The 14,055-nt window shown below is 41.3% G+C and overlaps 1 protein-coding gene across 6 annotated transcripts in view; it reads right to left on the reverse strand.

Annotated features, from left to right (window-relative positions):
* Positions 1-14,055, reverse strand: part of tsc2 (TSC complex subunit 2) — a 97,079-nt gene that overhangs the window by 59,222 nt on the left and 23,802 nt on the right. For all 6 annotated transcript variants that reach the window (XM_038821078.1, XM_038821082.1, XM_038821081.1 and 3 more), the window contains exons 8-18: positions 12,381-12,506; positions 11,202-11,275; positions 10,908-11,034; positions 9,761-9,904; positions 8,420-8,557; positions 7,564-7,667; positions 7,124-7,205; positions 6,461-6,616; positions 5,593-5,712; positions 1,335-1,457; positions 213-319 (exon numbers count right to left, since the gene is read on the reverse strand). In XM_038821078.1, coding sequence (XP_038677006.1) covers positions 213-319; positions 1,335-1,457; positions 5,593-5,712; positions 6,461-6,616; positions 7,124-7,205; positions 7,564-7,667; positions 8,420-8,557; positions 9,761-9,904; positions 10,908-11,034; positions 11,202-11,275; positions 12,381-12,506 — 1,301 coding nt within the window. The remainder of the gene's footprint in view (positions 1-212; positions 320-1,334; positions 1,458-5,592; positions 5,713-6,460; positions 6,617-7,123; positions 7,206-7,563; positions 7,668-8,419; positions 8,558-9,760; positions 9,905-10,907; positions 11,035-11,201; positions 11,276-12,380; positions 12,507-14,055) is intronic.

Here is a 14,055-nt window from a genome sequence, read left to right on the forward strand (position 1 = left end):
CCAAATTAACCTTTAATTATGTGCTTACATATGGTGGGCCCATCTAGTGTAAATATGGGGGTCAGCTCGGGGTTAGGTCAACACATGTTACGTGCGGCCCCACCCCCCTCGTCGAGAACACGCCCAAAGGAGATATATAAATTCCAGCCCAATGTGCAGATGTCAGAGCTACAAATTCCAAAGGGTGGAAACAGAAAGCAAAGATTGTCTACCTGCTTCCGCAGAGACAATATGGGCTGAATCGCACAATCCTCTCCTTATTTGGCACTCCAATGCGGAAGAGAGAGTCAACTCGAAGATGCAGAAAAAAATTGAATACCTGCGAAAACAGTTGTGTGCTCGTTACCATGACAATCACTGCTCTATTACATTCATTCATAACCTGCTGTTGGCTTTTCTATGACATTGAAAAATGGTGGATGATCTAGATTTTGATTGAATTATTCAACTTTCTTCCAAAAACATTGTGTACTTACTGGATGCAAAGCAATAGTCAGAATGTGAGCACATTTCTGAATGTGCATTGCTTAACAACCCCAATTTCAGATCTCTAACCCAAGCAGTTTTGGTCTATTAAAAAAAATGAATTACAGCTCACAAAATGTATTTGCTTTAAGATATTCAAATTCAGGACTTTAATCTAAAATGACAGGCATATCACTGCTTTTAAAAAGTTGTGAATTACATTGTCACTGTGCTCCATGCGAGTGGCATGATCTTATCATGTTGACAATGAGAGGAGAGAGAAGACTCCAAGTTGGAAGCAAACTCTACAGAGCAATGAGCCAATTATACTAGCCACTTGTAGAACTGAACACAAAGTACAATGGCCAATAATGCCAAGTTCAGTATACTATGTATGGTCATGAGCTGAAAGACAGGATTAAATTGGAATCAGTTATATGTAACTCAGATTACACTCAGCTATGTTTACAGTGTCAGTTCTCTTCAGAAAATGCTCTGACGCAGATGCTTCCACTGAATCAAACGGCTTGCTAAATTCTGTCCAATAACGCTCCTGTGAACTCCTCTGATACTACATGTCAAACGGCCCTATACAAATGGAGGTTGATGCTGTAGGCATTTTAGTCTTTTACCACCGTAATATGATAGCCACGAGTTCTTGGAATGCCACACTTTACTGAAACACTAAGCAGGTTTTCATAACAAAGTAAGTTTGAAGGCAGGGCTTTCCTTTTAAAATAATTGATGGATTTTAGTCAGAAACTCAATACAAAGATATTTTGTATTTTTAACCAACATGTAAACTCGAGTATAAAATGGGTTATAGTTGGAACTGCAAGTTGGCTCTAAAATAGTGAGATTTCACCTACCTTTAGGCGTATACTGCTTGCGATGGAAGATGTGTACATTTGCTGGTAGTGCGACTGTATATGACTTATCAGAAGTTCATATGCCCGACTTGCGTGACTGGCAGGTAAACTGTATAATTTGGTCTGAAAAGAAAGATGTGTTAACACTTTCAGTATGAACTGGCGAAACTAATGTAAACGGTAGACGTACTATACTGCAAGAGTGCTGCATTGTCAAAGGTCCCATCTATCAGATGAGATGTTCAATGCTTGCCCTGCCGGGGAGAAGTAATTTTTCCCACTGTTGGAAGAGGCATGGGGGCATTTTCCCTAGTGTCCTGACTAATATTTATCACCCAGCCAACAACCGAAACAGATGTAGGGCCATTTGTCAAATTGTTTTTTTGAGAGACTTTGGGGTACAAAATGGCTGCCATGTCTCCTCCATTACAACAGTGACTACCACACTTCTAAAATGCTTCATTGGTTATTAAATATTTTGGGATGTTCAAAAGTCATGAAAGGCATCAGATAAAAGCAAGTTCTTTCTTTGTCCTAAGGGGCTAGGCAGTTACATATGTTCATAGAATTTACAGTGCAGAAGGCGGCCATTCGGCCCATCGAGTCTGCACCGGCTCTTGGAAAGAACACCCTACCCAAGGTCAACACCTCCACCCTATCCCCATAACCCAGTAACCCCACCCAACACTAAGGGCAATTTTGGACACTAAGGGCAATTTATCACGGCCAATCCACCTAACCTGCACATCTTTGGACTGTGGGAGGAAACCGGAGCACCTGGAGGAAACCCACGCACACACGGGGAGGACGTGCAGACTCCGCACAGACAGTGACCCAAGCCGGAATCGAACCTGGGACCCTGGAGCTGTGAAGCGATTGTGCTATCCACAATGCTACCGTGCTGCCCATAAATTGAGTGTACTCAATTCATTTTTTCCAATTAAGGGGCAATTTAGAGTGGCCAATTCACCTACCCTACACATCTTTGGGTTGGGGGGGCGAAACCCACACAAACACGGGGAGAATGCGCAAACTCCACACGGACAGTGACCCAGAGCCGGGATCGAACCTGGGACCTCAGCGCCGTGAGGCAACAGGGCTAACCCACTGAGCCACTGTAGAATTTCTATGTTATTCTGATTCTACTGGAATGCCTGTGCCTGAAAGCTTTTGTGGCCCAACACATAGAAAACTCTGGAGGAGTAAACTGAAACCTAGTTGCTCAGCACATTATTCACCCAATTTAGGGATGAGAGTCTGAATCCAGACCGGACTGATGCGATGAACATGTCCTCCCTTTGCTAGCTGCAAAGATACACTGGGAAGAGACCTTGAGCTCGTCACTAGAACCAGCACTTTTTACTTGCAATTATGGGGAATGAAAAAAAATAACGTGTTAAAGAAATAGGAATTCAGAAACACTGGTGTGATCATCTACAGCTTTCAATATATGCATATGAAAATTGTTCAAATCCCCACTACATTTCTTCTTTGATAAGCCCTAAAATGCAACTCCTCGCACCGACCCTCCCATAATAAATCCAACCTAATAATGACATTTGAAAACAATAAACAATCACGCTTTAAGAACGCTACAGCTCATCAGCTCCATTACCTACTCCCTCCAACTTGACCCCACCTAAAGCAAATCATTGGAATTGCACGGTCTGCGGAATACAATAGAAAACTACCAGAATTTGCTCCATGTTGCATTAAAGATGGGTCTGCTGCTGAAAATATTTAGCATGAAGTTCATATTCTGTCTCAGCACAACACTACTTATGATTAGCCCACCCAATTCTCTGCGTCTCGTCCACACTTGCGATTCTGGAGTGCAGAAAGGGCAGGGCGGTGGAATGGGGATATTTTAAATGAGCATCCGTTTCCCAGCTACAGGAAGCTGCTTTGCTGAATAACTTGCGCAAATGAGGATTCCAATGCCCATTTCTTGTAAATGGAGCAGGTTTTTGTGAAATTAAAGCAAAATCACTGTGGGTGCATGAATCTGAAACGGAAACAGAAAATGGTGGACAATCTCAGCAGGTCTGACAGCCTCTGTGGAGCGAGAGAACGGAGCTAATGTTTTCAAGTCTGGATGACGCTTTGACATCTATACGGGATTTTTAAACATACGTATTGGAGAAATTAATAGGACTGAAAGTTGATAAATGCCCGGGGCCTGATATTCTACATTCCGCAGAGCTGTCGAAAGAAGTAGCTGCGGAGATGGTGGATCAATTGGTGATTATCTTCCCAAAATTCTATATACTCTAGAACAGTTCCTGAAGATTAGAAGGTAGTAAGACACCTCACTACTTAGGGGAGAGAGGGAGAAAACAGGGAACCACTAGCATCACATCAACAGTAGGGAAAATGTTACAAAGGATGTGATAAATGGACACTTGGATAATAATAATCTGATTGGGGAGAGTCAACATGGATTTATGAATGGGAAATAATGTTCGATGGACCTGTTTGGTGTTATCGGGCAGGAGGTAATATATTGGTATGGATCGAGAATTGTTTACCAGGCAGAAAACAGAGTAGAAATAAACCGGTCACTCTCAAGTGAGATTAGAAATTGTAGATGCACAATAGGACCGAGGTGTTCTTGTCAATAAGTCATTGAAAGCTAACACACTGGTGCAGCAAGCAATTAGAAGGGAAAATGGTATGTTAGCCTTCATCACAAGGGAATGTGAATACAGGAGTAGCAAAGTCTTCCTTAAATTGTATAGAATGAAATGAAATGAAATGAATGAAAATTGCTTATTGTCACGAGTAGGCTTCAATGAAGTTACTGTGAAAAGCCCCTTTAATAAGACTTTAGTAAGAACTTTAGTAAGACCACACTTGCCGGAGTACTGTATGCAGTTTTAATCCCCTTTCCCAGGAAGGAAATCATTGTCAAATGAGTGCAGCGAAGGTTCACCAAGTTTGTTACCAGCACTGTTCTATGGAGAGAGATTGGGGAAACTATGCCTCTGTTCTCTTAAGCTTATTGAAACCTACAAAACACTTAATAGGGTAGGTGCAGGTAAGATGTTTCCACTGGTTGGGGAGTCTAGAACCAGGACACAATTTCAAAATCAGGGGGAATCCATTGAGACTTAGCACTGGGGCGGCACGGCAGTGAGCACTACCGCCTCACGGCGCCAGGGACCTGGGTTCAATTCCAGCCTCGGGTGTGTGGAGTTTGCACGTTCGCCCAGTGTCCTTGTGGGTTTCCACCGGGTGCTCCGGTTTCCTGCCACAGTCTAAAAGATGTGCAGGTTAGGTGGGGTTACAGAGTTAAGGGGGATAGGACAGGGATGTGGGCCTAGATAGGGTGTTCTTTCAGAGGGCTGGTGCAGACTTGATGGGTCAAATGACCTTTTTTTTGCACTGGAGAGATCCTATGAGGAGAAATGGTTTTATTCAGAGGGTTATGAATCTTTGGATTCTCTCCCACAGGGGCCAGTGGAAGCTCAGACATTGAGTTTGTTTAAAATAGAGACTGACAGATTTCAAAATATCAATGACATAAAGGGGTGTGGGGAAAAAGGCACTGAAGTGGATGGTCAGCCATGAATCTAACTGGATGGCGGAGAAGGCTCGAGGGGCTGAATACAGTTATGCTCCTAAAGTGGCATGGCCAGTGTTTCGAACTTCTCTCAGAGTTCAATGTAAAGAAAATGTATTGTTCACCCTACCGAAAACAAAGATATTTGCTGCACTACCATTGAATATATAATCAGAGTTTAAGAGCGTACAGAAATGGGAAAACCAATTAACTTTGTAATGAGGCGCTCATAAGGCATGCTGGAGGTGCCATCTGCTGGTTGTCGAAGGCCTGACAGCATTCCTTGATACGATACATTTCAGATCTAGTTGAAAGCAAACATTCAAAGCTTAAATTGTCCTAAGTTAGAAAGTTAAATGAAGTGAAACATCGTGGTGAAGCTTAATTAGGACATCAGAAATGTTAGGCATATAAACGAAGGCACAAATTCTGCTCAAGAAATTGCAGAACCCGGGATGACAATGTGCAAATCTTGCGATGCATGCTGACTTTGCCTGGAGCACTGAAGTGAAATTGTTACCCATCAGATTCCTACTTTATTGGTGAGCAGTCACCGAGGGAACACTGCCATTTTAAAATGGGGATCTATGGGAGAGATTGGTCCATTAACTTAACTCTGAAGATGGCAGGTGACAAAACTGCACATTTCGAAAGGACAAGCTCAATATAACCTCGCAGAAGATTGATGTTTATAACCTGCAGAATCTCCAATAGGCCCAAGACAGCCGTCTTCACATCCTCCAGCGGAGATTCATATAAAAAATCACTCTCCACAGCTTCCACAACTGGTGGATCAATCAGCGGCCGATTCACAACCTTTTTTAAAAAAAGGCAGACGCATTTTACTACATAGAGACACACAAACTTGTACATTAAAAACAAATTTTAAAACCCTAAGAGGTTTCAATTTGTCCCCAGGTTTATCGACCAACGCTTGATTATTTGGTTTCAATACAACTGATCAAAGCTAATGCGCCAACGTGAGGTGCAATTTCAATAGACACAAATTCTCGTAATGCACACGACAATTGAGTCGATCACCATATGGCAGGCCTGCACCATGCGACCATTTAGTGCACGATTTTGCTTTGGAAACAATTTTCTTAAATTTCAAAGCAATGGCAGGGGGTGCACAGCTCAATATCCTTTACACACCCAATCACAAACTTAAAACTAAATGGGGATTCATTAATAAAACGAATCTCACTACATTGATGCAGGCCTCAACCCCTGGCAGTGCCAATCTGTCACTGCCAACCTTGCAGTTCCCCAGGCACCCTGGTGCCAGCGTATTACCCTGCCCTGGCCCCAATGGCCTGCATGACTCTCCATCACCACATTTGTGAAAACCAGTGCTACACGGCGCCCGTTTGAGGCCTCGCAGGCCAAGCTATTGACTATCAGTTGCCCGGATATTTAAATGAGCCGTATTATCTGGATCACATCCAGCGATCGACCCAGACCCCAGTTTGGGGCTCTCCCAGGATTCACCCATTCTGCCCGGCATGGCTGAATCGCGTCCACAATCTTTATTTTGTATTAATTCTACCTACAGTACCAATACCTTTTCTATAATGTCCAAGAGATTATTAAATTGAGGGGTATTGCAGTCTTCTGCTAAGTCCACCAGTAGCTGTGAGGCCAATCTTCGAACCATATGATCTTTATCATCTGCAATGTGCCCTAGCTGGGGGATCACTATAGCTTCAATCAGCTCCTCCTGCATAAAAAAAGGGGACAGTACTTGCCTTGAATTATCAAGCAACCCACAAGAAACTCTGTACACTTTCAGCAATTTTCTTTAATTACAAACGTTTTTCCAGAAAATATCCAAATTTAAACTCAATTTATCAGACATTTGTAGCTCAAAGTTCCCCTTTCTCCAATTTAAATGACACTATAGCTTATCAAAGTAATTCAGGCACTTTATTGGAAAACTTTTCAGTGATCTTTGGGCAAGGGGACAACCCATTCCAGGGCTCCACCACTGCAAGGGGAGGTAGCAATGTACAGTCTGGATTGTTTTGAAATTCTCAACCCACTTGCAGGGAAGTACTTGTTCACCACTTGAGTTTCCCGTGGCAATACATCCCCACAAAATTTGGATTTTAAATGCAAAGTTCAGCAGTACTGACCTGTACTTTACCATTATTTAGCACGTGGCCTTAAAACACTGCCATACAAAACTGGTTTGATCTAATATTTACCCTCCAGGCTTTGCACTTACTTCATACAACTGTCGATTGATGCTCAAAACAAATGACAAGACATCAAGCGTTTTCTTGCGGATGGTGCTACGATTCTCATTCCTGCAGGCACAGGATGACATTGGGCCAAGTAAGCATTTCACACAAAAAACAGCTGCAGCTATCACACTAAAACATGTACTTGAATTAATGCAACAAATATGATACATCACAGAAATGCAAAGGAGAAACGAAACATAAACAGAAGTTAACCACACAGCAATACAGAACAGTGGGACATCACTCAAGATGTATTACAATAGCGAAGGGTTGAATTCTCAGGATCAGCTAGTCTATTTTCGATACCATACATTTTCAGCATTTCCCTAATTAACCTCAATTAAGTTAAAACAGTCCCACAAAAACTATTATATGATAAATACTGGGCATGTTAGCTGAGTTCATAGATGTAGCTTCTTACCTAAAGAACTTCTCCATTAGTTTTTGCAGATTCTGAATCCAGCAGTGCTTCGCAGGGTGAATAGACTGAGCTCGGTAAGACACCAGCGTAAGGACAGAGATCTCCTTAAACATGTGAGCCAAAAATATACAAAACGTTAACATATGCCAGTATCTATTCTTCATCACAAGAAAAATAAGTATTTGGTTCTGGTACCAACTATGTTCAATCCCTGACCTTGCACGATTGAAACAATTGAGAGCAATATGTCATTCGGCCATTCATCAGCAGGCAACTGAAACTTGGAACCTAGACAATGACTTTTCAAACTTGGTTTGTGCTTCTGTTTCAGAAACCTACAAAGTGCATCTTTACTCCTACAATAACATAGTGGGAAATGATCCCGAGAGGCCGAGAGAGGGGAAATTATAATGCAGGTTAAGGAAATGGAAGAGACCTTAAATAAATATTTTGTACCTGGCTTCACAGGAGAAGACACCAAAAGTATACCAAAATTAGTGAGTAAACTAGGGGGCTAATAAGGAGGAACTTAAAGAAATTAATATCAGTACAGGAAAAGGACCAAAGCATCTAAATGGGACTAAAGGCTGACATTTGCCCTGGAGCGGATGCTCACCTCCTAGGGTTCAAAAATAGGTGACTGCAGAGACTATGGATGCATTGGTTATGAAGACAAAGACTGCCCATAATCTTATGGAATTGGGGCAGTTTCTTGCCCCCATTTTAATTTCTGTGCTCGGACTGTACTTAATTTGCAACTGATCAATATCAATCTGGAATTTTTAAGCTTTAACATTGGTCACTTTGATGAGCTGTAATTTAATCATTAAAGATTAAAACAAGTTTCAAATCTTACCGGTCTCTTATCGGAACACTTTTCAATCAGGGTGAATAATCGTTCCTGAGGACCATGATAATCATTCTGTTCATACAATTCCTCTATAGTGGTTAGCAGTTCATGTACAATAATTGTCAGCTCTTGACTACCCAGTGTCTAAAATACAATTAGGACAAGCAAGGGTGATTAGTACGTTCAGGGAAAATCCAACCACAACATCAAGATACGAGACTTGCAGGCAAGTTACTTGAATTGATTGCAAAATGGAGTATCCATATCAAGGCTTTTGGAAGCTCGATAAGCTTTTCACACAAGGATCCGGATTCACTGTCAATAGCGAGTACATCTCTCAAATTAAACCTAGGAAAGATTCTTTTTCTTTTAAATACTGATCAACTCCCAAAACCCTGTGTGTCCATTCCTAGTTTCCTGGAGATGGTGGGCCTTGCTAAGCCACCTCAGGGGGCTGCCAAGAGTCAATCACGTTGTTATGGGACTGGAGTCACATACAGGCCAGACTGCACAAGGATAGACAGTTTCTTCTGGGCGAGAGATGAATGAACATTAATGGCTTCTTACACTAATCTGGCAGTTACGTGGTCAGTTTTCTTAAATTATGAAAGCTTTTTATTTCTATATTTTTCCTTTTGAACTGAATTCCAAATTGTCAAGCTGCCAGGGTGGTATTTGAACTTGCTTTCGCTGATTAATGGTCCAGTAATATAACCACTGCACTCAGTGCCTATCCCTAAAGAAATTATAGCTCAGGTTCGACGGCTTCCACTATACAAGGGTTGTCAAAAAAAAAGTAAACGGAGATTAGGGGAATTAAAAAACACAATAAATTGTGATCTGGAATACATGGCTTGAAAGGGCAGTAGAAACAGATTCAATAGTGACTTTCTCAATTAAATGAAACTGGAAAAGGAAAAAAGTGCAGGGTTATGAAGAGTGTAGGAATTGTTGACAGTTCTTTGAAAATCTTGGTACAGACACGATTGGCAAAATAGCCTCTTTCTGTGCAGTGATATTTTAAATGAATTAATCACAACCTCAGTGTAAAGAAATACTTCAAATCCGATGTTCCCTTTGGCACGTCAGAGTTTTCAGAATTTCATTACATCTCACTGGTTGATAGTTTAGTAACCTGTATAACAGGAATAAAACCCGACACTGCATGGCAGTTAGCAGCCAGTAACTGGTTACCAGTTTACACTGAAATCAACTCCACTTGTCTGAAGTGAAAAATGTTTTTTCCTCCCCAAAGAGTTCAATTTACTGCAATGCAGCCAAGTGCATACTTTGGATAGAGAGAAAGCAACTAGAAGCATAAACGGCAACTTTAAAATTCAAACTCACCTGGATTTGCTGAAGCAATCTTTCAATAATATCCAAAAGTTGTTCCCAGGTAACCACCTGCAACTCTTTTCCATACTTTTTGATCAATCTAGTGATAGACAGGACAATTTCATAGGACACTACTGCATTGGCACTTGTCATACCCTGAAAGAAATAACCAATTGCACAGCATCTGTCAATTAATTTACTTTTATATAAATGATCCAGTTAGAGAGTATAATAGTACCCAAAATACCAAGTCTCTAATATAACAGTATCGAGCAGTGGCAGATTTTAAGCATCTAATACTGACCGTGTTACTGAGCCTTTATAGCATGCTCAATATTGCCCCATGTTTTTGCGAATGTTGTTAGAGTTACTTAGTGATTAATATTGGCAGTATTACTGAGTAATATTGAGTTACTGAGGCCAAGACTGCCCAGGTTAGTGTGCAAGATTGGTTGGGTTTCTAATATTGACTGAATTGAGTGCCTAACATTAACAGTGGGTTACTGATTAGTGTTCAATAATGACCATTTGTTAATGAGTTTCCAATATCGATAGTAAATTTGTGTTTAGCAGTTACAGCATCTAATATCGCTGGAGTTTCTACATGTTGAATTTTGAGATTACTTGTCCGACATTGCTGGACTGTTTAGTATTGACAGCTAAGTGTACTAAGTGTTCAATATTGACTGGCTGAATGAGAGCTTAGTATTGTTTTCAGATCACTGAATATTTAATACTGAGTAAGCACTGAGTGTCCAGCATTGACTTGGTTACTGCGTGCAGTTATATTTGGACAAGTACAAGAAAAGCAAATGCTTGTGATAAAGCTTCCGCCCAAAGAGACAAACCAGATGTATTTCAGGAGACAGAGCTGGCTATGACCAGGCGGCAATTGGGTAAGACAAATGTTTTATAGAACGAAGCTCGAGTTTAACTGTTTTTCTTCTTATTCCCAATGGTGCTTCTGCTCATACACTCCAGTGGCAAACGAATATGGATCCCTATATTAATGTTTCTTTCACGTTGGCTATCAGAATGGCTTTACACTGAACCTCAAACAAATAAAGTCTGCAATGTACACAAATAGGCTCTGCCAAAAAGAAAAGCACTGGTTTAGAAACATAAATTATTTCCTGGTTAAAAGATTACCCAGCTTTACCTTATAAAAAGAGGGTAAAACAGATGTTGGGGTACTCTTCAGGGTAAGGAGACGATGTGCACCCCAGAGAGCCATTCCAACAAAGAATACTGCACCTCTCAACAAAGCCGCGTCATCCGTATGCACTCTAACATCAGGACAACAAAGTTAGATACATCAAAATTATTACTTGCTTTAAGAACAACAAAAATAGTGTGCAAATATTTTATCGAACATATATCAACAAATCAAACAGCTTAAAAATATTACAAATTACGGAGATATTTAAAACAATGAACAAAAATATAGCCATACTTATCCTCCATAATGCGACACATTGTATAAATTGCACTGTGCCCCAGATGTGTTCCCAAGACTTTGCGCATCAGCTGGAAAAGGAAAGTTCCATTAAGCATTTCGTTCAAGATTAAGTTTATAGTTCACTGTCCAAGTCCTTACATTGAGGTGCGCTCAGTCAAACATTTCATCTAACCATTTATTTTCTTTCTGAAGCATACTTAAACAGGACCTCAGTTTCCATGCAACCCACTCTACCAATTTTTTATTTACACAATAGGACAGAGATGAGGGAATTCTCTCAGGAAGTTATATGTTTGATATTCAATGGCAGTATCAATGGGGACGAGCACCTAAGAAACAATTTTCCACCTGGTACAAGTAACTCCCCCTTGCTCCCATCACAACTAAAGCCACTGATTGCTTCCTGAAGACTGGTTGCAGGATCTCGCACACTCTTAAAATGTCAAATATGACATGCCAATGGGAACAAACATGCCAATCTGAACAACAGCTATGTGCTTACCTGTAAAACTACTTCTTGCTTTAAAGAAGAAATCATCCTCCAATACTAAAGATTAGATGTTCTCCTGTATAATCACCATCAGCATAAACCACTGTACAGCCAAAGGTAGCCAACAGATTAAAATTCTCCACTTTAACAGCCACAGTTAATTCTAACTAAGAGGGGATAATTAATTAGCCTTTTAAAAAAAAAAATAAACTTAATTTACTGATGGTGCCTTCCGCCAATACATTTTTAAATGAGTGAAAACGGCAAGCATCTGCATTGGGTTCCTGCGGTTAATTTTACATTACAAAGATTTTTAAGCCTTCGATACACCACTCATACTTACCAAACATTCACCTGCTGTAAAGCAGGTCTCTGGACAAACTTTCTGGGGAAGTCAATCTAATTTTAGAAGTGATTAAAAAATCACCCGGTGAGATCTTCCGGCTCGTCGCGCCAACGGGATATTCTGGGCCCGCCAAAGGCGCACCTCAGCCTCGCGCGGGCTTCCTGGAGCCATGGGGTGGATTCAATGGGAAATTCCATCGATAGCGGTGGGACCAGCAGGTCCCGCCGCTGGTCACTGCCGTGCCGCCTCCCACAGCCGAGAAACATGCCACGGGGAATGCCAGAGAATCTCGCCCCACATTTCCAATATTCACATCAACGAGAGTGGAAATTCATACCTTCCAACAGGACTCACAGAATTCCTTGACGTTAACTGTCCGACAGAGCGTGATGATAAACCCCGGGAGAGACTCAGAGGGCAAAGAGTTATAACAAACAACGGCATCCAGGACTTGTAGAGAGACCTAAATTGAAATTTTTTTTAAAAAGGATTTTTGACATTAAAGTCTGTTAAATATCCATTTCAGATCACTAAACAGTCCCTGGTCCTAAAAACATACTGCTGAACAATAGGATCATAGGATCTACTGCGTCGACACAAATCGACAACCTAAGCAAAATGTTTTTCAGCTCTTTACACACGTGCACTAAATGGGATAGAGAAAGAAAGAATGAAGAGGAAAGCAAAAAGTAAGGTTGAGAATATTTCTTGCAAGGATGAAAGGGCTGTCACAGTCAAAACATGCCTTAAAACAAACAAATCTCTAGGACAAATATATTGGGCAGTCTGGTTTCAAGCCCTGATCACCTCTCCGATGTGATACAAAATGCAACACATCTTGAAATTGCTTTAACGACTTTTCAGCCAAATGTCAAGTCACACGATTCAACAGTCAACATTATCATTTCCCACTGTTGTTTAGCCAATGGAATGTGGACTGGGCACGCATAATATAAACAAGTAATACTGTAGGCTATTTACTAACAAAGACACACACATAGCACAGGGGAGTATAGTGGTAATATCACTGGACTAGTATCCAGAGGTCCAGTCCAATGCTCTGGGGATGGTAGCAGAGGGGAGGACTAGGAGAGGTGGTGGCACAGTGGGATTTTCCCTGGATTAGTAATCCAGATACATTGGGTAATACTCTGGAGATTTCTGGGTTTGAATCCCACCACGGCTGATGGTGAAGTTTGAATTCATTATAGGGGCTGGTATAGCACAGGGCTAAAGAGCTGGCTTTTAAAGCAGACCAAGGCAGGCCAGCAGCACGGTTCAATTCCCGTACCAGCTTCCCCGAACAGGCACCGGAATGTGGCGACTAGGGGCTTTTCACAGTAACTTCATTTGAAGTCTACTTGTGACAACAAGCAATTTTCATTTCATTTCATGACCATGAAACCATTGTCGGCTGCCGTAAAAAACCCTCTGGTTCACTCGTGTCCTCTAGGGAAGGAAATCTGCAACCCTTTACCCAGCCTGGCCTACATGTGACTCCAGATCTACCGCAATGTGACTATCAAATGCCCTCTGAAATGGCCTAGGATAGGCAAGATCCCATGAATGAATTAAAAAACATGGGTTCAAATCTCATCATGGCAGCTGGTGGAATTTAAATTCAATCAATAAATTTGGAATTCGTGCTCGTGAACCTCTCTCTCATTAATGTACTTTAGTGAAGGAAATGTGCCACCCTTGCCCAGTCCAGTCTACATATTACTCCAGACCCACAGTAACGCGGTTGACTCTTAACTGATCTTTGCAATGGCCTGGAAGCTACTCCATTCAAGAATAAACAGGCACTAGACAACAAATGTAGGTCTTGCCTGTGCCACCCACATTACATGAAAGAATAAAGGAAAATAAATCTTAGCAGTGTGACCTCTAGGATTAACTGGAGATGACTAGTTGACCTCAACTGTAGCGAACTGTAACCCCCTCCTTATTAAAAGCAAATTACTGCAGATGCTGGAATCTGAAACCAAAGAGAAAATGCTGGAAAATCTCAG

This window comes from Scyliorhinus canicula, chromosome 15 (genome assembly GCF_902713615.1).
Source record: "Scyliorhinus canicula chromosome 15, sScyCan1.1, whole genome shotgun sequence".
NCBI lineage: Eukaryota > Metazoa > Chordata > Chondrichthyes > Carcharhiniformes > Scyliorhinidae > Scyliorhinus > Scyliorhinus canicula.